We start from the raw sequence: 24,302 nt of genomic DNA, 5'->3' as shown, positions 1-24,302 counted from the left end.
TTAGCCCCCTTAACTGATGTTCCCATTTGTATGTTATATAAATAAATAAATAAATAAATAAATAAATAAATAAATAGATTTATCTATATATTTTTCTTGTTCAGAGCCAAGTACTAATTTTACTGACCATCACAAAAGGTTAGATGAATTGCTGAGATGATTGTGGATTGACTGCCGCAACCAGGATTTGAAACTATGTTTGTGCCAACTGTGGTAAATGAACACTACTGCTCCCCTCATGGATCCTATTTTCTTAATTATGATGCCATCTAGCTCAAATCTCTCTACTTTCTATTAACTTGCTCTTGTTTTTCAATCACCTCCCTCTAATTTCTTCAATGATGTAAATCTCTTCAACTACATGAATTCTTGCCACAATGTTGTGATCTCTTTTCATCCATGCACTGACATCCTTTATGCAGGGGATTTCAATGTACACCACAAGGACTGATTAGGCTCTAACTGGTGGAGCAGATGCCTTTTGTTTTCTTTCTTTAATAATCTGGAATGATTAATCAAAGACCCTACCCGAGTTTCCAACCATTACAACCATTCTTCTAAAACACCTGACCTATTCTTTATCTTTTTTCACATTATTTCTGCCCCCTTAAGGTTCTATAACCATAATCTTACTTCTGTTACTTCTAATTGGACAACCTTAGCACTTTGAGAGAACACACTGGTTATCGCTGCACAGCTTCTTTACTGACTTTCTCAGGGATAGGTACTGCTTCTCTAAGTGGGATGCCTCATGTTACACTGAATGCATAGCAAAGGTTATCTTGGCTGGGATGGAGTATATCTTTTTCTCCTCAACCATGGTTTGATCACTCCTGCTCTGATGCTTGTCACATCAGGGATGGTGTTTTCCTGATCATAAAACTCTCTTCCCCAGAAACCCACTCTGCTTTCATTTCTGCTTGGAATCACTGCAATGGTGTTGTTTAAAGAGCCATGCACTCTTTCATAAAAAGAAATTGTGCTGATTTCTTCTTCAACTGACAAATCTCTTTGGTCTTTAGCCAAAAGGATCTCCAACAAATTCTGTAATTCAACCTTTCCTCCTCTTTTCTGACTGATCAATCTATTGCTAGCTCTCCATATGAAAAAAATCATTCTTTCTGGAATGTTGTTTTCATCTAATTCAACTTTGGATGATTCATATACTAATTCTCTACCCCCTATCTCCTTCCAATGAACCTATGCCATCCTTCTTTTCTCAACAAGCAGGGTCTTCTGGGTACTATTCCAGCTCCAGCTGAGCAAGACATGGCTAGGATGGCATTCCTCCTCATGTTCTGAGGGATTGTGCCTCTGAGCTAACACCAATCTTTGCTTGCCTATTTCACACATCTTTTTAAAAACAAAGACTTTTCTTTCCACTTGGAAGCATGCCTTGGTGAAGCCCATCCCTAAGAAAGGGGACCACTCTAGCCCCTCCAACTAATGCCCCATTGCTCTTACTTTTGCTACTTCCAAGGTCTGAAATTCTCCTAAACTCTAACTTCCTCAAACACTTAATCCCATCCACTTCTTTCATATCATCAGTATGAATTTCACAGTGCTGGATCTATTAGTGATCGTCTCTCCTATGTAACCCACTTTTGGTCCACCTGTCTCAGGGACCCAAATTTAGTGAAACTTTAATCAAAGCCCTCAGAACCTCCAAAGCATCTGATAGAGTATGACACAAGTCTTTGTTTCTACACTTCCCTCCTCTGGTTTTACTGTTTTTCTCTTTCCTCTCATGCATAGATTCCTCTCAGCTGTTCTACTGTGGTAGTCATTGCTGAAGTGACCTCCCAATCCTAACCTATCTAAAATGGTGCTCCTCGAGCTTTAGTCCTTTCACCTACTCTCTTCTCTCAATATATGACCTTCTCTTTTCTCCCTCCAGCTCTATTCACTTTTGTGCTGATGATTCCACTTAACATACTTCAACCCACTTTTCCTCCCCCTCTTTCCTTTATTACTCATTCTATTGCTCATACTGACCATATTTCCTATCTCAACTTGGACCTGTGTGGCATTCTGGATTGGAGTAGTAACCTTGAAAAAACTAATAGTGCTATAATGCATTTTCTCCCTGTATCTCTTTCTTAGACTCACTTGTTTCCCTGTGCTCAATTTCAAAACTCCAAAATTCAACCCTGTGATAATATAATTTTTTTTTTTTTTTTTTTCATACTATTCGCCATTTCCCGCGATAGCGAGATAGCGTTAAGAACAGAGGACTGGGCCTTTGAGGTAATATCCTCACCTGGCCCCCTTCTCTGTTCCTTCTTTTGGAAAATTAAAAAAAAAAACGAGAGGGGAGGATTTCCAGCCCCCCACTCCCTTCCCTTTTAGTCACCTTCTATGACACGCAGGGAATACGTGGGAAGTAATATATATATATATATATATATATATATATATATATATATATATATATATATATATATATATATATATATATTTTTTGCTTTGTCGCTGTCTCCCGCGTTTGCGAGGCAGCGCAAGGAAACAGACGAAAGAAATGGCCCAACCCACCCCCACACACATGCACATACACACGTCCACACACGCAAATATACACACCCACACAGCCCTCCACGGCCCACCCCAGACGCTTCACACGCCCCGATTCAATCCACTGACAGCACGTCAACCCCAGTATACCACATCGATCCAATTCACTCCATTCCCCGCCCTCCCCCCACCCTCCCGCATGTTCAGGCCCCGATCACACAAAGTCTCCTTCACTCCATCCCTCCACCCCAATTCGGTCTCCCACCTCTCCTCGTTCCCTCCACCTCCGACACGCACATCCTCCTGGTCAATCTCTCCCCACTCACTCTCTCCATGTGCCCAAACCACCCCAAAACACCCTCCTCTGCTCTCTCAACCACGCTCCCCCTACCTCCACACATCTCTCCCTCCCTCACGCCACTCACTCAATCAAACCACCCCACACCACACACTGTCCCCAAACATCTCACCTCCAGCACATCCACCCTCCTGCGCACAACTCCACCCATAGCCCACGCCCCGCAACCACACAACACTGCTGGAACCACTCTTCCCCCAAACATATAAATATGTTGGGCATAAAATTACCCTCCACTCTGTCCTGGAAACCATATATAATCAACATCACAAAGTCTGCTTCCTAAAGACTGAGAGTGTTGTATATGAGTCATAATTATTTTTCTTCAGCAGATGTTCCACATCTATATGCATTATATTTTCCTAATCATAGAATATTGCTCATCACCTATCTTCCCCTTTCCCTTTCCATATGCCAAGATGTTGCAGCTCTCACTTTATGCTATGGGCATTATTTTGGTCATTGTTCTCATGAACTGTCTGCATGTGTTCCCATCCCCAAGGTTTCGATCCATGGTATGCATTTGTCTGCTGCTTCCCACAGCTTTTGTATGGAGACCAGCCACTCAAGGACTGGTTGTTACAATACCTCCTTCTTTTCTCAAACAGCTAAGCTGGGAATTCTCCTCCTGTGATATTTCCTTCTTCATGCAACCTTTCTTCCTTTAACAGTCTAGTCTACAAACAATTATGAAGCCCTGATCAATATCTGCTTCCTTCCTCTTTAATTTCTTTCTTTCAACCAAGATGGCCTTTAATTGAGGCCTGTTATTTGCCCATCCCATGTTGGTCACTTAAAAATACAAAATCCACATAAAGTGTAAATAGGTGATTAAAAAAGTCATACCTTTTTCTCAAAAATTCCATCAGATCATATTTCAACAAAACTGAGCAAAGTACCAGTAACTGAAGTTAGAAACAAATATACATGGGTCTGTACTGACAGGGGTAACATTATAAGCTTAACTCTAACCATAAATGAATTTGAGAATAAGCTTTATCAATATAGCAAAAACTCACCTCACATGCTTATGACTTGCAACCAGAAGCTCAAAGTCAGGTCCAAAAGTTTGTAATGCATCTACAAGAAGGAGAGAATGGACACTGAGAGTAGCTGTGCTGTCATAGGGACGCTTGTTTAAGTTTGCTCGAACACCTGTAACCTGCAATTCAGCAATGCTTCTCCCACGTGACTGCAACTTAAGACATGGAGAAGGCAAGAATCAGTTTAAAGAATAAAAATATTTTAGAGGAGACTATGTGCGATATCAAAAAATTCAAAACATACAATGATTCTGTCTAATCAGAGAACATGAATTCACACAAAGCAAACCTACAAAAACTTAACAAGAGCATAAAGTGCACAAAAGTGTAATATACCCTCAGTTTACCCAATCCAGCCAAGCCTTGTAGGAGTGACAGGTCTACAGCCATATTCTAAAACTTGCAGATCTTAGTTTCATGTCAACCTCACTCAGGCATATACTTGTATCAGTTGAAATAGCTAGCATGAATGGGCTTTGCCTGAAAGAGGTTACATTCCAAAGCTGTATGACTGGAAGTACACTTTCATCAAAGAACTTCTCACTCCAAAGGAATTCACATTTCCTTACCACTGGAAGTAACACAGCCTTAGGCAGCAAAACCCTTTAGGAAGAGGTCCTGGGTAACACTAGGACTCTTTCACAGGAATAGGTCCTTGGGTAATTATAAATGAATAAAGAATAGAAATTTTTTCTCTGATCCAAATCATCATCACTTTCACTATTTTCATCATACTTATGATTCAAAACCATCTCCATGATTACACTATCTGTTCACTAGTGCACAACTATCATATCACTATCCTAATTCAAACACTTCATCTCTTTCCTTCAATACTTTTGCCTTTTAAAAAGACAACCCTTTACTGTACTCTAACATAAATATAAATAAATATATATTATTATTTTATTACTTATTATACTTTGTCGCTGTCTCCCGCATTAGTGAGGTACCGCAAGGAAACAGACGAAAGAATGGCCCAACCCACCCACATACACATCTACATACACGTCTACACACACAAATATACATACCTATACATCTCAACGTATACATATATATACACACACAGACATATACATATATACACATGTACATAATTCATACTGTCTGCCCTTATTCATTCCCGTCGCCACCCCGCCCACACATGAAATGACAGCCCCCTCCCCCTTCATGTGCGCGAGGTAGCGCTAGGAAAAGACGACAAAGGCCACACTCGTTCACACTCAGTCTCTAGCTGTCATGTGTAATGCACTGAAACCACAGCTCCCTTTCCACATCCAGGCCCCAAAAACTTTCCATTGTTTACCCCAGACGCTTCACATGCCCTAGTTCAATTCATTGACAGCACATCGACCCCGGTATACCACATCATTCCAATTCACTCTATTCCTTGCACGCCTTTCATCCTCCTGCATGCTCAGGCCCCAATCACTCAAAATCTTTTTCACTCCATCTTTCCACTTCCAATTTGGTCTCCCATTTCTCCTCGTTCCCTCCAACTCTGACACATATATCTTCCTTGTCAATCTTTCCTCACTCATTCTCTCCATGTAACCAAACCATTTCAAAACACCCTCTTCTGCTCTCAACCACTCTTTTTATTACCACACATCTCTCTTATCCTTTCATTACTTACTCGATCAAACCACCACACACCACATATTGTCCTCAAACATCTCATTTCCAGCACATCCATCCTCCTCTGCAAAATTCTATCTGTAGCCCATGCCTCGCAACCATATAACATTGTTGGAACCACTACTCCTTCAGACATAACCATTTTTGCTTTCCAAGATAACGTTCTTGACTTCCACACATTCTTCAATGTTCCTAGAACTTTTGCCCCCTCCCCCACTCTATGATTCACTTCCGCTTCCATGGTTCCATCCACTGCCAGATCCACTCCCACATATCTAAAACACTTCACTTCCTCCAGTTTTTCTCCATTCAAACTTACCTCCCAAGTGACTTGTCCCTTACCCCTACTATATCTAATAACCTTACTCTTATTCACATTTACTCTCAACTTTCTTCTTTCACACACTTTACCACACTCAGTCACCAGCTTCTGCAGTTTCTCACATGAATCAGCCACCAGCGCTGTATCATCAGCAAACAACAACTGACTCACTTCCCAAGCTCTCTCATCCACAACAGACTGCATACTTGCCCCTCTTTCCAAAACTCTTGCATTCACCTCCCTAACAACCCCATCTATAAACAAATCAAACAACCATGGAGACATCACACACCCCTGCTGCAAACCAACATTCACTGAGAACCAATTACTTTCCTCTCTTCCTACACGTACACATGCCTTACATCCTCGATAAAAACTTTTCACTGCTTCTAACAACTTACCTCCTATACCATATATTCTAAATACCTTCCACAGAGCATCTCTATCAACTCTATCATATGCCTTCTCCAGATCCATAAATGCTACATACATCTCCATTTGCTTTTCTAAGTATTTCTCACATACATTCTTCAAAGCAAACACCTGATCCACACATCCTCTACCACTTCTGAAACCACACTGCTCTTCCCCAATCTGATGTTCTGTACATGGCTTCACCCTCTCAATCAATACCCTCCCATATGACTTCCCAGGAATACTCAACAAACTTATAACTCTGTAATTTGAGCATTCACTCTTATCCCCTTTGCCTTTGTACAATGGCACTATGGAAGCATTCCGCCAGTCCTCAGGCACCTCACCATGAGTTATACATACATTAAATAGCCTTACAAAACAGTCAACAACACAGTCATCCCCTTTTTTAATAAATTTCACTTCAATACCATCCAAACCCGCTGCTTTGCCGGCTTTCATTTTTCTCAAAGCTTTTACTACCTCTTCTCTGTTTACCAAATCATTCTCCCTAACCCTCTCACTTTGCACACAGCCTCAACCAAAACACCCTATATCTGCCATTCTATCATCAAACACATTCAACAAACCTTCAAAATACTCCATCTTCTCACATCACCACAACTTGTTATCACCTCCCCATTAGCCCCCTTCACTGAAGTTCCCATTTGTTTCCTTGTCTTATGCACTTTATTTACTCCCTTCCAAAACATCTTTCAATTTTCCCTAAAATCTAATGATACTCTCTCACCCTAACTCTCATTTACCCTCTTTTTCACCTCTTGCACCTTTCTCTTGACCTCCTGCCTCTTTTTTTATACATCTCCGTCATTTGCATTATTTCCCTGCAAAAATCGTCCAAATGCCTCTCTCTTCTCTTTCACTATTAATCTTACTTCTTCATCCCACTAATCACTACCCTTTCTAATCTGCCCACCTCCCACGCTTCTCATGCCACAAGCATCTTTTGCGCAAGCCATTACTGCTTCCCTAAATACATCCCATTCCTCCCCCACTCACCTTACCTCCTTTGTTCTCACCTTTTTCCATTCTGTACTCAGTCTCTCCTGGTACTTTCTCACACAAGTCTCCTTCCCAAGCTCACTTACTCTCACTACTCTCTTCACCCCAACATTTTCTCTTCTTTTCTGAAAACCTCTGGAAATCTTCACCTTCGCCTCCACAAGATAATGATCAGACATCCCTCCAGTTGCACCTCTCAGCACATTAGCATCAAAAGTCTCTTGTTCGCGTGCCTATCAATTAACACGTTATCCAATAATGCTCTCTGGCCATCTCTCCTACTTACATATGTATACTTACGTGTATCTCTCTTTTTAAACCAAGTATTCCCAATCACCAGTCCTTTTTCAGCATAAAATCTACAAGCTCTTCACCATTTCCACCATTTCCATTTACAACACTGAACACCCAATGTACACCAATTATTCCCTCAACTGCCACATTACTCATCTTTGCATTCAAATCACCCATCACTATGACCCAGTCTCGTGCATCAAAGCTACTAACACACTCACTCAGCTGCTCCCAAAACACTAGCCTCTCATGATCTTTCTTCTCATGCCAAGGTGCATATGCACCCATAATCACCCATCTCTCTCCATCAACTTGCAGTTTTACCCATATCAATCTACAGTTTACTTTCTTACACTCTATTACATACTCCCACCGCTCCTGTTTCAGGAGTAGTGCTACTCCTTCCCTTGCTCTTGTCCTCTCACTAACCCTGACTTTACTCCCAAGACATTCCAAAGCCACTCTTCCCCTTTACCCTTGAGCTTCGTTTCACTCAGAGCCAAAACATCCAAGTTCCTTTCCTCAAACATACTACCTATCTCTCCTTTTTTCTCATCTTAGTTGCAGCCACACATTTTTAGACAGTCTCTAGCTGTCATGTGTAATGCATCGAAAACACAGCACCCTTTCCACATCCAGGCTAAAAACTTTCCACGGTTTCACCCAGATATTTCATATGCCCTGGTTCAATCCATTGACAGCAAGTCGACCCCGGTATACCATATCGTTCCAGTTCACTCTATTCCTTGAAAAGCCTTTCACCCTCCTGTATGTTCAGGCCCCAATGGCTCAAAATCTTTTTCACTCAATCCTTCCATCTCCAATTTGGTCTCCCACTTCTTGTTCCCTCCACCTCTGACATTTATATCCTCTTTGTCCATCTTTCCTCACTCCTTCTCTGCATGTGTCCAAATCTTTCAACACACCCTCTTCTGCTCTCTCAACCACACTCTTTTTATTACCACACACCTCCCTTACCCTTTCATTACTTATTCGATCAAACCACCTCACATCACATATTGTCCTCAAACATTTAATTTCCAACACATCCACCCTCTTCCACACAACCCTATCTATAGTACACGCCTATCCCTGGGATAGGGATGCAAGAATACTTTCCATGTATTCACTGTGTCATAAAAGGCAACTAAAGGGAGTGGGAGCGGGGGGATGGAAACCCTCCCCTCCTTGTATTTAACTTTCTAAAAGGGGAAACAGGAGTCATGCGGGGAGTGCTCATCCTCCTTGAAGGCTCAGATTGGGGTGTCTAAATGTGTGTGGATGTAACCAAGATGAGAATACAGGAGATAGGTAGTATGTTTGAGGAAAGAATTCTGGATGTTTTGGCTCTGAGTGAAACAGCTCAAGGGTAAAGAGGAAGAGTGGTTTGGGAATGTTTTGGAAGTAAAGTCAGGGATTAGTGAGAGGACAAGAGCAAAGGAAGGAGTAGCACTCCTTCTGAAGCAGAAGTTGTGGGAATATGTGATAAAGTGTAAGAAAGTAAAATCTAGATTGATATGGGTAAAACTGAAAGGGGATGGGATGCAGAAAGATGGGTGATTATTGGTGCCTATGCGCCTGGTCATGAGAACAAAGATCATGAGAGGCATGCGTTTTGGGAGCAGATGAGTGAGTGTGTTAGCAGCTTTGATGCACGAGAACAGATTATAGTGATGGGTGATTTGAATGCAAAGGTGAGTAATGTGACAGTTGAGGGTATAATTGGTGTACATGGGATGTTCAGTGTTGTCAATGGAAATGGTGAAGAGTTTGTGGACTTGTGTGCTGAAAAAGGACTGGTGACTGGGAATACCTGGTTTAAAAAGAGATATACATAAGTATATGTATGTGAGTAGGAGAGATGGCCATAGGGAATTATTGGTTTACGTGTTAAGTGATAGGTATGTAAAAGAAAAACTTTTGGATGTTAATGCACTGAGAGGTGTAACTGGAGAGATGTCTGATCATTTTTCATGTGGAGGCGAAGGTGAAGATTTGTAAAAGTTTTCAGAAAAGAAGAGAGAAGGCTGTGGTGAAGAGAGTGGTGAGAGTAAGTGAGCTTGGAAAGGAGACTTTTGTGAGGAGGTACCAGGAGTGACTGCATACAGAATGGAAAAAGGTGAGAGCAAAGGATCTATGGGGAGTGGGGGAGAAATGGGATGTATTTAGGGAAGCAGTGATGGCTTGCACAAAAGTTCCTTGTGGCATGAGAAGCATGGGAGGTGGGCAGATTAGAAAGGGTAGTGAGTGGTGGGATTAAGAAGTTAGATTATTAGTGAAAGAGAAGAGAGAGGCATATGGATGATTTTTGCAGGGAAATAGTGCAAATGACTGGCAGATGTATAAAAGAAAGAACAGGAGGTCAAGAGAAAATTGCAAGAGGTGAAAAAGAGGGCAAATGAGAGCTGGGGTGAGAGAGTATCATTAAATTTTAGGGAGAATAAAAATATGTTTTGGAAGTAATAACAAGTAGTGGTGAAGTGAGGGGGAGATGGAGCAAGTATTTTGAAGGTTTGTTGAAGGTGTTTAATGATAGAGTGGCAGATATAGGGTGTTTTGGTAGAGGTGGTGTGCAAAGTGAGAGGGTCAGGGAGAATGGTTTGGTAAACAAAGAGGTATTGAAAGCTTAGCGAAAGATGAAAGCTGGCAAGGCAGTGGGTTTGGATGGTACTGCAGTGGAATTTATTTAAAAAGGGGGTGACTGTGTTGTTTACTGGTTGGTAAGGATATTCAATGAATGTATGGTACATGGTGAAGTGCCTGAGGGTTGGCAGAATGCATGCATAGTGCCATAGTATAAAGACAAAGGGGATAAAGGTGAGTTTTCAAATTACAGATGTATAAGTTTGTTGAGTATTCCTTGGAAATTATACGGGAGGTTACTGACTGAGAGGGTAAAGCCAGGTACAGAGCATCAGATTGGGGAAGAGCTGTGTAGTTTCAGAAGTGGTAGAGGATGTGTGGATCAGGTGTTTGCATTGAGGAATGTATGTGAGAAGTAATTAGAGAAATAGATGGATTTGTACATAGCATTTATGGATCTGGAGAAGGCATATGATAAGTGTTCATAGAGATGCTTTGTGGAAGGTATTAAGAGTATGTGGTGTGAGAGGTAAGTTGCTAGAAGAAGGGAAAAGCTTTTATTAAGGATGTAAGGAATGTGTACAAGTAGGAAGAGAGGAAATTGATTGGTTACTGTGAATGTCAGTTTGCGGCAGGGGTGCATGATATCTTCATGGGTGTTTAATTTATTTATGGATGGGGTTGTTAGGGAGGTGAAAGCTAGAGGTTCGGAGAGAGGTGCAAGTATGCAGTCTGTTGTGGATGAGAGGGCTTGGGAAGTGAGTCACTTGTTGTTCGTTGATGATACAGCTCTGGTGGCGATTTGGGTGAGAAACTGCAGAAGTTGGTGACTGAGTTTGGTAAAGTGTGTGAAAGAAGAAAGTTGAGAGTAAATGTGAATAAGAGCAAGGTTACTAGGTTCAGTAGGGTTGAGGGACAAGTTAATTGGGAGGTAAGTTTAAATGGACAAAAACTGGAGGAAGTGAAGTGTTTTAGATATCTGGGAGTAGATCTAGCAGCAGATGGAACCATGGAAGCAGAAGTGAGTCACAGGGTGGGGGAGGGGGCGAAGGTTCTGGGAGCATTGAAGAATGTGTGGAAGCTGAGCAAAAATGGGTATGTTTGAAGAAATAGTGGTTTCCAACAATGTTATATGGTTATGAGCCATGGAGAGAATGAGTGAAGAAATACTGACAAAGAAGATATATGTGTCAGAAGTGGAGTACATGAGGAGAAATGGAAGACCAAATTGGAGGTGGAAGGATGGAGTGAAAAAGATTTTGAGTGATCAGGGCCTGAACTTGCAGGAGGTTGAAAGGCGTGCAAGGAATAGAGTGAATTGGAATGATGTGTTATACCGGGTTCGACGTGTTGTCAAAGGATTGAACCAGGGCATGTGAAGCATCTGGAGGAAACAATGGAAAGTTTTGTGGGGCCTGGATGTGGAAAAGGAGCTGTCGTTTTGGTGCATTGTACATGACAGCTAGAGACTGAGTGTGAACGAATGTGGCCTTTGTCGTCTTTTCCTAGCGCTACCTCGCTTTCTTCTTTCACACACTTTAACAAACTCAGTCACCAGCTTCTGCAGTTTCTCACATGAATCAGCCACAAATGCTGTATCATCAGTGAACAACACCTGACTCACTTCCGAAGCTATCTCGTCCACAACAGACTTCATACTTGCCCCTCTTTCCAAAACTCTTGCATTCATGTCCCTAACAACCCCATCCACAAACAAATTAAACAACCATGGAGACAGCAAACATCCTTCCACAGAGCATCTCTTTCAACTCTATCATATGCCTTTTCCAGATCCATAAATGCTACATACAAATCCATTTGCTTTTCTAAGTATTTCTCACATACATTTTTCAAACAAACACCTGATCCACACATCCTCTACCACTTCTGACACCACACTGCTCTTCCCCAATCTGATGCTCTGTACATACCTTCACCCTCTCAATCAATACTCTCCCATATAATTTCCCAGGAATGCTCAACAAACTTATACCTCTGTAATTTGAGCACTCACTTTTATCCCCTTTGCCTTTGTACAATGGCACTATGCAAGCATTCCGCTAATCCTCAGGCACCTCACCATGAGTCATACATACATTAAATAACCTTACCAACCAGTCAACAATACAGTCACCTCCTTTTTTAATAAATTCTACTGCAAAACCATCCAAACCCGCTGCCTTGCCAGCTTTCATCTTCCGTAAAGCTTTCATTACATTTTCCCTAACCCTCTCACTTTGCACACCACCTCAACCAAAACACCCTATATCTGCCACTCTATCATCAAACACATTCAACAAACCTTCAAAATATTCACTCCATCTCCTCACATCTAACTACTTGTTATCACCTCCCCATTAGCCGACCTTCTACGACACGTGAGGAATGCGTGGGAAGTATTCTTTCTCCCCTATCCCTATATATATATATATGTAGCATTTATGGATCTGGAGAAGGCATATGATAGAGTTGATAGAGATGCTCTGTGGAAGGTATTAAGAATATATGGTGTGGGAGGAAAGTTGTTAGAAGCAGTGAAAAGTTTTTATCGAGGATGTAAGGCATGTGTACGTGTAGGAAGAGAGGAAAGTGATTGGTTCTCAGTGAATGTAGGTTTGCGGCAGGGGTGTGTGATGTCTCCATGGTTGTTTAATTTGTTTATGGATAGGGTTGTTAGGGAGGTAAATGCAAGAGTTTTGGAAAGAGGGGCAAGTATGAAGTCTGTTGGGGATGAGAGAGCTTGGGAAGTGAGTCAGTTGTTGTTCGCTGATGATACAGCGCTGGTGGCTGATTCATGTGAGAAACTGCAGAAGCTGGTGACTGAGTTTGGTAAAGTGTGTGGAAGAAGAAAGTTAAGAGTAAATGTGAATAAGAGCAAGGTTATTAGGTACAGTAGGGTTGAGGGTCAAGTCAACTGGGAGGTGAGTTTGAATGGAGAAAAACTGGAGGAAGTGAAGTGTTTTAGATATTTGGGAGTGGATCTGGCAGCGGATGGAACCATGGAAGCGGAAGTGGATCATAGGGTGGGGGAGGGGGCGAAAATTCTGGGAGCCTTGAAGAATGTGTGGAAGTTGAGAACATTATCTCGGAAAGCAAAAATGGGTATGTTTCAAGGAATAGTGGTTCCAACAATGTTGTATGGTTGCGAGGCGTGGGCTATGGATAGAGTTGTGCGCAGGAGGATGGATGTGCTGGAAATGAGATGTTTGAGGACAATGTGTGGTGTGAGGTGGTTTGATCGAGTAAGTAACGTAAGGGTAAGAGAGATGTGTGGAAATAAAAAGAGCGTGGTTGAGAGAGCAGAAGAGGGTGTTTTGAAGTGGTTTGGGCACATGGAGAGAATGAGTGACGAAAGATTGACCAAGAGGATATATGTGTCGGAGGTGGAGGGAACGAGGAGAAGTGGGAGACCAAATTGGAGGTGGAAAGATGGAGTGAAAAAGATTTTGTGTGATCGGGGCCTGAACATGCAGGAGGGTGAAAGGAGGGCAAGGAATAGAGTGAATTGGAGCGATGTGGTATACCGGGGTTGACGTGCTGTCAGTGGATTGAATCAAGGCATGTGAAGCGTCTGGGGTAAACCATGGAAAGCTGTGTAGGTATGTATATTTGCATGTGTGGACGTATGTATATACATGTGTATGGGGGGGTTGGGCCATTTCTTTCATCTGTTTCCTTGCGCTACCTCACAAACGCGGGAGACAGCGACAAAGTATAATAAAAAAAAAATAAAAAAATATATATATATATATATATATATATATATATATATATATATATATATATATATATATATATATATATATATATATATATATATCCCTTGGGATAAGGGAGAAAGAATACTTCCCACGTATTCCCTGCGTGTCGTAGAAGGCGACTAAAAGGGGAGGGAGCGGGTGGCTGGAAATCCTCCCCTCTCGTTTTTTTTTTTTTTTAATTTTCCAAAAGAAGGAACAGAGAAGGGGGCCAGGTGAGGATATTCCCTCTAAGGCCCAGTCCTCTGTTCTTAACGCTACCTCGCTAATGCGGGAAATAGCGAATAGTATGAAAGAAAATATATATATCTATATATATATATATATCCTACACGTACACATGCCTTACATCCTCGATAAAAACTTTTCACTGCTTCTAACAACTTTCCTCCCACACCATATATTCTTAATACCTTCCACAGAGCATCTCTATCAACTCTATCATATGCCTTCTCCAGATCCATAAATGCCACATACAAATCCATTTGCTTTTCTAAGTATTTCTCACATACATTCTTCAAAGCAAACACCTGATCCACACATCCTCTACCACGTTTGCGAGGTAGTGCAAGGAAACAGACAAAAGAAATGGCCCAACCCACCCCCATACACAAGTATATACATACACGTCCACACACGCAAATATACATACCTATACAGCTTTCCATGGTTTACCCCAGACGCTTCACATGCCCTGATTCAATCCACTGACAGCACGTCAACACCGGCATACCACATCGATCCAATTCACTCTATTCCTTGCCCTTCTTTCACCCTCCTGCATGTTCAGGCCCCGATCACACAAAATCTTTTTCACTCCATCTTTCCACCTCCAATTTGGTCTCCCACTTCTCCTCGTTCCCTCCACCTCCGACACATATATCCTCTTGGTCAATCTTTCCTCACTCATTCTCTCCATGTGCCCAAACCATTTCAAAACACCCTCTTCTGCTCTCTCAACCACGCTCTTTTTATTTCCACACATCTCTCTTACCCTTACGTTACTTACTCGATCAAACCACCTCACACCACACATTGTCCTCAAACATCTCATTTCCAGCACATCCACCCTCCTGTGCACAACTCTATCCTTAGCCCATGCCTCACAACCATACAACATTGTTGGAACCACTATTCCTTCAAACATACCCATTTTTGCTTTTCGAGATAATGTTCTCGACTTCCAAACAATCTTCAAGGCTCCCAGGATTTTCGCCCCCTCCCCCACCCTATGATCCACTTCCGCTTCCATGGTTCCATCCGCTGCCAGATCCACTCCCAGATATCTAAAACACTTTACTTCCTCCAGTTTTTCTCCATTCAAACTTACCTCCCAATTGACTCGACCCTCAACCCTACTGTACCTAATAACCTTGCTCTTATTCACATTAACTCTTAACTTTCTTCTTTCACAACTTTATCCATAGCCCACGCCTCGCAACCATACAACATTGTTGGAACCACTATTCCTTCAAACATACCCATTTTTGCTTTCCGAGATAATGTTCTCGACTTCCACACATTCTTCAAGGCTCCCTTCGCCCCCTCCCCCACCCTATGATCCACTTCCGCTTCCATGGTTCCATCTGCTGCCAGATCCACTCCCAGATATCCAAAAACACTTTACTTCCTCCAGTTTTTCTCCATTCAAACTTACCACCCAATTGACTTGACCCTCAACCCTACTCTACCTAATAACCTTGCTCTTATTCACATTTACTCTTAACTTTCTTCTTTCACACACTTTACCAAACTCAGTCACCAGCTTCTGCAGTTTCTCACATGAATCAGCCACCAGCGCTGTATCATCAGCGAACAACAACTGACTCATTTCCCAAGCTTTCTCATCCACAACAGACTTCATACTTGCCCCTCTTTCCAAAACTCTTGCATTTACCTCCCTAACAACCCCATCCATAAACAAATTAAACAACCATGGAGACATCACACACCCCTGCCGCAAACATACATTCACTGAGAACCAATCACTTTCCTCTCTTCCTACACATACACATGCCTTACATCCTCGATAAAAACTTTTCACTGCTTCTAACAACTTGACTCCCACACCATATATTCTTAATACCTTCCACAGAGCATCTCTATCAACTCTATCATATGCCTTTTCCAGATCCATAAATGCTACATACAAATCCAGTTGCTTTTCTAAGTATTTCTCACATACATTCTTCAAAGCAAACACCTGATCCACACATCCTCTACCACTTCTGAAACCACACTGTTCTTCCCCAATCTGATGTTCTGTACATGCCTTCACCCTCTCAATCAATACCCTCCCATATAATTTACCAGGAATACTCAACAAACTTATACCTCTGTAATTTGAGCACTCACTCTTATCCCCTTTGCCTTTGTACAATGGCACTATGCACGCATTCCGCCAATCCTCAGGCACCTCACCATGAGTCATACATACATTAAATAACCTTACCAACCAGCCAATAATACAGTCACCCCCTTTTCTAATAAATTCCACTGCAATACCATCCAAACCTGCTGCCTTGCCGGCTTTCATCTTCTGCAAAGCTTTTACTACCTCTTCTCTGTTTACCAAATCATTTTCCCTAACCCTCTCACTTTGCACACCACCTCGACCAAAACACCCTATATCTGACACTCTATCATCAAACACATTCAACAAACCTTCAAGATACTCACTCCATCTCCTTCTCACATCACCACTACTTGTTATATATATATATATATATATATATATATATATATATATATATTTGTTGTTCATACTACTTGCCATTTCCCGCGCCAGCGAGGTAGCGTTAAGAAGAGAGGACTGAGCCTTTGAGAGAACATCCTCACCTGGCCCCGTTCTCTGTTCCCTCTTTTGGAAAATTAAAAGAGAGGGGAGGATTTCCAGCCCCCCGCTCCCTTCCCTTTTAGTCGCCTTCTATGACACGCAGGGAATACGTGGGAAGTATTCTTTCTCCCCTATCCCCAGGGATAATATATATATATATATATATATATATATATATATATATATATATATATATATATATATATATATATATATATATTTTTTTTTTTTTCTTTTTTTTCTTTCATACTATTCGCCATTTCCCACGATAGCGAGGTAGCGTTAAGAGCAGAGGACTGGGCCTTTGAGGGAATATCCTCACCTGGCCCCCTTCTCTGTTCCTTCTTTTGGAGAAAAAAAAAAAAAAAAAAAAAAAAAAAACGAGAGGGGAGGATTTCCAGCCCCCCGCTCCCTTCCCTTTTAGTCGCCTTCTACGACACGCAGGGAATACGTGGGAAGTATTCTTTTTCCCCTATCCCCAGGGATATATATATATATATATATATATATATATATATATATATATATATATATATATATTGGGAGCAGGGGGCTGGAAATCCTCCCCTCTCACTACATATATATATATATATATATATATATATATATATATATATATATATATATATATATATTGGGAGCAGGGGGCTGGAAATCCTCCCCTCTCACTATATATATATATATATATATATATATATATATATATATATATATATATATATAGGGTGGGGGAGGGGGCGAAAATTTTGGGAGCCTTGAAAAATGTGTGGAAGTCGAGAACAGTATCTCGGAAAGCGAAAATGGGTATGTTTGAGGGAATAGTGGTTCCAACAATGTTGTATGGTTGCGAGGCGTGGGCTATGGATAGAGGTGTGCGCAGGAGGATGGATGTGCTGGAAATGAGATGTTTGAGGACAATGTGTGGTGTGAGGTGGTTTGATCGAGTAAGTAACGTAAGGGTAAGAGAGATGTGTGGAAATAAAAAGAGCGTGGTTGAGAGAGCAGAAGAGGGTGTTTTGAAATGGTTTGGGCACATGGAGAGAATGAGTGAGGAGAGATTGACCAAGAGGATATATGTGTCGGAGGTGGAGGGAACGAGGAGAAGAGGGAGACCAAATTGGAGGTGGAAAGATGGAGTGAAAAGGATTTTGTGTGATCGGGGCCTGAACATGCAGGAGGGTGAAAGGAGGGCAAGGAATAGAGTGAATTGGAGTCATGTGGTATACAGGGGTTGACGTGCTGTCAGTGGATTGAATCAAGGCATGTGAAGCGTCTGGGGTAAACCATGGAAAGCTGTGTAGGTATGTATATTTGCGTGTGTGGACGTGTGTATGTACATGTGTATGGGGGGGGGGGGAGGTTGGGCCATTTCTTTCGTCTGTTTCCTTGCGCTACCTCGCAAACGCGGGAGACAGCGACAAAGTATAAAAAAAAAAAAAAAAAAAAAAAAAAAAAAAAAAAAAATATATATATGTAGGGACAGATGAGAAAAAAAGAGAGATAGGTAGTATGTTTGAGGAAAGGAACTTGGATGTTTTGGCTCTGAGTGAAATGAAGCTCATGGGTAAAGGGGAAGAGTGGTTTGGGAATGTCTTGGGGGTAAAGTCAGGGGTTAGTGAGAGGACAAGAGCAAGGGAAGGAGTAGCACTACTTCTGAAACAGGAGTGGTGGGAGTATGTGATAGAGTGTAAGAAAGTAAACTCTCGATTGATATGAGTAAAACTGCAAGTTGATGGAGAGAGATGGGTGATTATTGCATGCATATGCACCTGGGCATGAGAAGAAAGATCAGGAGAGACCAACTACAGAATGGAAAAAGGTGAGAACAAAGGACGTAAGGGGAGTGGGGGAGGAATGTGATGTACTTACGGAAGCAGTGATGGCTTGCGCAAAAGATGCTTGTGGCATGAGAAGCGTGGGAGGTGGATTGATTAGAAAGAGTAGTGAGTGGTGGGATGAAGAAGTAAGATTATTAGTGAAAGAGAAGAGAGAGGTATTTGGACAATTTTTGCATGGAAATAATGCAAATGACTGGGAGATGTATAAAAGAAAGTGGCAGGAGGTCAAGAGAAATGTGCAAAGAGGGTAAATGAGAGTTAGGGTGAGAGAGTATCATTAAATTTTAGGGAGGATAAAAAGATGTTTTGGAAGGAGGTAAATAATGTGCGTAAGACAAGGGAACAAATGGGAACTTCAGTGAAGGAGGCTAATGGGGAGGTGATAACATGTAGTGGTGAAGTGAGAAGGAGATGGAGTGAGTATTTTGAAGGTTTGTTGAATGTGTTTGAGATAGAGTGACAGATATAGGGTGTTTTGGTCGAGGTGATGTGCAAAGTGAGAGGGCCAAAGAGAATGAGTTGGTAAACAGAGAAGAGGTAGTAAAAGCTTTGTGGAAGATGAAAGCCGGCAAGGCAGCGGGTTTGGATGGTATTGCAGTGGAATTTATCAAAGAATGGGGTGACTGTATTGTTGACTGATTGGTAAGGTTATTCAATGTATGTATGACTCATGATGAGGTGCCTGAAGATTGGAGAAATGCTTGCATAGTGCCATTGTACAAAGGTAAAGGGGATAAGAGTGAGTGCTCAAATTACAGAGGTATAAGTTTGCCGAGTATTCCTGAGAAATTATATGGGATGGTATTGATTGAGAGGGTGAAGGCATGTACAGAGCATCAGACTGGGGAAGAGTAGTGTGGTTTCAGAAGTGGTAGAGGATGTGTGGATCAGGTGTTTGCTTTGAAGAATGTATGTGAGAAATAATTAGAAAAGCAAATGGATTTGTATGTAGCATTTATGGATCTGGAGAAGGCATACGATAGAGTTGATAGAGATGCTCTGTGGAAGGTATTTAGAATATATGGTGTGGGAGGCAAGTTGTTAGAAGCAGTGAAAAGTTTTTATCGAGGATGTAAGGCATGTGTACATGTAGGAAGAGAGGAAAGTGATTGGTTCTTAGTGAATGTTAGTTTGCAGCAGGGGTGTGTGATGTCTCCATGGTTGTTTAATTTATTTATGGATGGGGTTGTTAGGAAGGTAAATGCAAGAGTTTTGGAAAGAGGGGCAAATATGCAGTCTGTTGTGGATGAGAGAGCTTGAGAAGTGAGTCAGTTGTTCACTGATGATACAGCACTGGTGGCTGATTCATGTGAGAAACTGCAGAAGCTGGTGACTGAGTTTGGTAAAGTGTGTGAAAGAAGAAAGTTAAGAGTAAATGTGAATAAGAGCAAGGTTATTAGGTACAGTAGGGTTGAGGGTCAAGTCAATTGGGAGGTAAGTTTGAATGGAGAAAAACTGGAGGAAGTAAAGTGTTTTAGATATCTGGGAGTGGACTTGGCAGCAGATGGAACCATGGAAGCGGAAGTGAATCATAGGGTGGGGGAGGGGCCAAAAGTTCTGGGAGCATTGAAGAATGTGTGGAAGTCGAGAACATTAACTTGGAAAGCAAAAATGGGTATGGTAGAAGGAATAGTGGTTCCAACAATGTTATATGGTTGGGAGGCATGGGCTATAGATAGAGTTGTGCGGAGGAGGGTGGATGTGCTGGAAATGAGATGTTTGAGGACAATATCTGGTGTGAGGTGGTTTGATCGAGTAAGTAATAATATGGTAACAGAGATGTGTGGTAATAAAAAGAGTATGGTTGAGAGATCAGAGGAGCGTGTTTTGAAATGGTTTGGTCACATGGAGAGAATGAGTGAGGAAAGGTTGACAAAGAGGATATATGTGTCAGAGGTGGAGGGAACGAGGAGAAGTGGGAGACCAAATTGGAGGTGGAAAGATGGAGTGATCGGGGCCTGAACATGCAGGAGGGTGAAAGGCGTGCAAGGAATAGAGTGAATTGGAACAAAGTGGTATACTGGGGTTGAACCAAGGCATGTGAAGCATCTAGGGAGAACCATGGAAGGTTCTGTGGGGCCTGGATGTGGAAAGGGAGCTGTGGTTTCAGTGCATTATACATGACAGCTAGAGACTGAGTGTGAACGAATGTGGCCTTTGTTGTATTTTCCTAGCGCTACCTCGCGCACATGTGGGGGGAAGGGGTTGTTATTTCATGTGTGGCGGGGTGGCGATGGGGATGAGTAAAGGCAGACAGTATGAATTATGTACATGTGTATATATGTATATGTCTGTGTGTGTATATATATGTATACATTGAGATGTATAGGTATGTATATTTGCGTGTGTGGCCGTGTATGTATATACATGTGTATGTGGCTGGGTTGGGCCATTCTTTTGTCTCTTTCCTTGCGCTACCTTGCTATCGCGGGAGACAGCGACAAAGTAAAATGAAAATAAAAAGAAATATGTATAAGAATATTCAATGTATGTAAGAATCTGGGTTAAGTACCTGATGATTGGCAAAATGTATGTATAGTGCCACCGTACAAAGGCAAAGTGGATAAAGGTGAGTGTTCACACTACAGAGACATAAGTTGGTTGAGTATTCCTGGGAAATTGTGTGGGAGGGTACTGACTGAGAGGGTGAAGGGATGAACAGAGTGTCAAATCTGGGAGGAGTAGCATGGTTTCAGAAGTGGTAGAGGATGTGTGGATCAGGTGTTTGCTTTGAAGAATGTGTGAGAAATACTTAGAGAAACAGATGGATTTGTATGTAGCATTTATGGATCTGGAGAAGGAATATGATAGGGTTGACAGAGATGCTTTATGGAAGGTCTTAAAGAGTTTGTGGTGTGGGAGGTAAGTTGCTAGAAGTAGTGAAAAGCTTTTATCAAGGATGTATGGCATGTGTACGATTAGGAAGAGAGGAGAGAGATCTGCTCCCAGTGAAGGTCAGTCTGCAGCAGGGGTGTGTGATGTCCCCATGGTTGTTGAATCTGTTTATGGAAGGGGTGGTTAGGGAGGTAAGTGTTAGAGTTTTTGAGAGAGGGGTGAGTAAGCAGTCTGTTGGTGATGAGTGGGCCTGGGAAGTGAGTCAGTTGTTGTTTGCCGATGATACAGGTCTGGTGGCTGATTTGAGTGAGAAACTGCAGAGGTTGGTGACCGAGTTTGGAATAGTGTGTGAATGGAGAAGTAAATGTGAATAAGAAGAAGGTTATTAGGTTCAGCAGGGTTGAGGGACAAGTAAATTGGGAGGTAAGTTTGAATGAAGAAAAACTGGAGGAAGTAGTGTTTTACATATTTGAGAGTGGATTTAGCAGCAGATGGAACCATGGAGGTGGAAGTGAGTCACAGGGTGGAGGAGGGGACAAAGGTTCTGGAAGCATTGAAGAATGTGTGGAAGGCAAGAACGTTATCTCAGAGAGCAAAAATGGGTATGTTTGAGGGAATAGTGGTTCCGACAATGTTATATGGTTGCGAGGTATGGGCTATAGATAGGGTTGTGCAGAGGAGGATGGATCTATTGGAAATGAAATGGGTGAGGACAATATATGGTGTGAGGTGGTTTGATCAAGTAAGTAATGAAAGGGTAAGAAAGATACGTGGTAATAAAAAGAGTGTGTTTGAGAGAGCACAAGAAGGTGTATTGAAACGGTTAGGTCACATGGAGAGAATGAGTGAGGAAAGATTGACCAAGAGGATATATGTGTCAGAGGTAGAGGGAACGAGGAGAAGTGGGAGACCAAATTGGAGGTGGAAGGATGGAGTGAAAAAGATTTTGAGTGATCAGGGCCTGAACATACAGGAGGGTGAAAGGCGTGCAAGGAATAGAGTGAATTGGAACGATGTGGTATACAGAGGTGGAGGTGCTGTCAATGGATTGAACCAGGGCAAGTGAAGCGTCTGAGGTAAACCATGAAAAATTTTGTGGGGTGTGGATGTGGAAAAGGAGCTGTGGTTTCAGCGCATTACACATGACAGCTAGAGACTGTGAACGAATGTGGCCGTTGTTGCCTTTTCCTAGCATTACCTTGTGCACGCACACGCGTGTGCAGGGGGGTGGGGCTGCTGTTTTTCATGTGAGGCGGGGAGGCGACGGGATTGGACGAAGGCAGCAAGTATGAATATGTACTTGTGTTTATATGTTTATGTCTGTGCATGTATATGTATGTATACGTTGAAACATATAGGTATGTATACGTTGAAATGTATAGGAATGTATATGTGCGTGTGTGGGCATCTATGTATATACATGTGTATGTGGGTGGGTTGGGCCATTCTTTCGTCTGCTTCCTTGCACTACCTCCCTAAGATGGGAGAGGAGGCAGCGACTAAGTATAATAAGACAGAAAAAATAAACAAAAATAAATAACTAGAAAATATGAATTCATAAAATCTGATGCTGTGGTTGGTAAAATGATATACATCATTCTAAGCGTGTATACTCAAAACCATGGAAGGCAAGGGGTCTTTGTAATGGGAAGTGTAAATGTATGGAAGAAGTGCAAAGTGGTCTTAATATCATATAATCCTATGAAAAATTGCATTAATCTAGAACAAACATAAAACGATCACAATGAATGAACAATCAAGATGGAAAGAAAATGAATCTGTTTAATTCTCACTTCTAAGAGATTGTAAAATACTGACATGAGAGATTTCACATTTCAGTATAAAGAGATAGACTAGAGGAATCTGGATTCTCATGGTGATAGGGAGTCTTTAATGGAAGTGTAAGATTTTTAGAGTGCATACAAGAAAATTTCCTATACCAATACGTCAAAAACATACTAAGATGACAGAGACTGATACACCTTCAATGCAAAATCACAACTTTACAACTTGCACAGATGTCAAAAATATTATATATGATACAACTACAAGGAGTGATCATGTAATGCAACTACAAGGAGTGATCATGTAATGCTCTAAGTTTGATTATGTGTGAAATGAGGGCATGAAAATAAAGGTAAGATACAACATAAAGGGAAGACATGATCCTGGAAACAACACAAACCTCAACAATTTCTATGGTAACAAGTTGGGAAATGGAGTTCAGTAGCCAGGAACTAGGGCTTTGTGATGAGAGGTTCTGTTAAATTTATAATGAAAGAGGTGGAAATGGGCACCTGTAGCTTCAAATTCACACGAAATGGTGTGAAAGAGGGAAGAATAGTTCAAAGAAGACATAAAAAAAGCAAACATGTTTGAGATGTACAGATATGCTGACAGCCCTCTACATCCTCCAGGCTCTCATCATTAAAACTTACAATCAAAGCATCATGTCTCATCCCCCTACTACTGGCTCTTAGCATCCTACTTTACTCATTCTCTTAAAGTGTTCAGCAGGAAACAAGTGACATTAGAAAAGAGGTACAGGAACACATTATAAATGGCATTACTGAATTCAAGGTAATTTTTACCCATTCCAAGATGTTGTACAGGTCTATATTAAGAAAGGAGATATGTTCAGTGCAAAAAAGAGAATAAATATTAGAGCAAGGAAGGGAGGGATGATAATACTAATAACAATTTTCATACTCTAATATTCAAATGCAGACAAAACACTGCATATCTCAAATTTTTGGTGATATGGAAAAAATTGTACATCCATAAATTCAAGTACAGCTAATTCATTGGAAATGAGAGAGGCCATTAAATTCAATGCAAAATAATGA

General features: G+C 41.5%; 1 protein-coding gene across 1 annotated transcript in view; it reads right to left on the bottom strand.

The window, feature by feature from the left end:
- Positions 1 to 24,302, bottom strand: part of Vps13D (vacuolar protein sorting 13D) — a 772,012-nt gene that overhangs the window by 630,520 nt on the left and 117,190 nt on the right. Inside the window, exon 13 of the mRNA XM_071670877.1 lies at positions 3,889 to 4,067. Coding sequence (XP_071526978.1) covers positions 3,889 to 4,067 — 179 coding nt within the window. The remainder of the gene's footprint in view (positions 1 to 3,888; positions 4,068 to 24,302) is intronic.

The sequence above is a fragment of the Panulirus ornatus genome, chromosome 16, assembly GCF_036320965.1.
Source record: "Panulirus ornatus isolate Po-2019 chromosome 16, ASM3632096v1, whole genome shotgun sequence".
Classification (NCBI taxonomy): Eukaryota; Metazoa; Arthropoda; class Malacostraca; order Decapoda; family Palinuridae; genus Panulirus; species Panulirus ornatus.
This window is presented reverse-complemented; position numbering and strand designations above follow the sequence as displayed.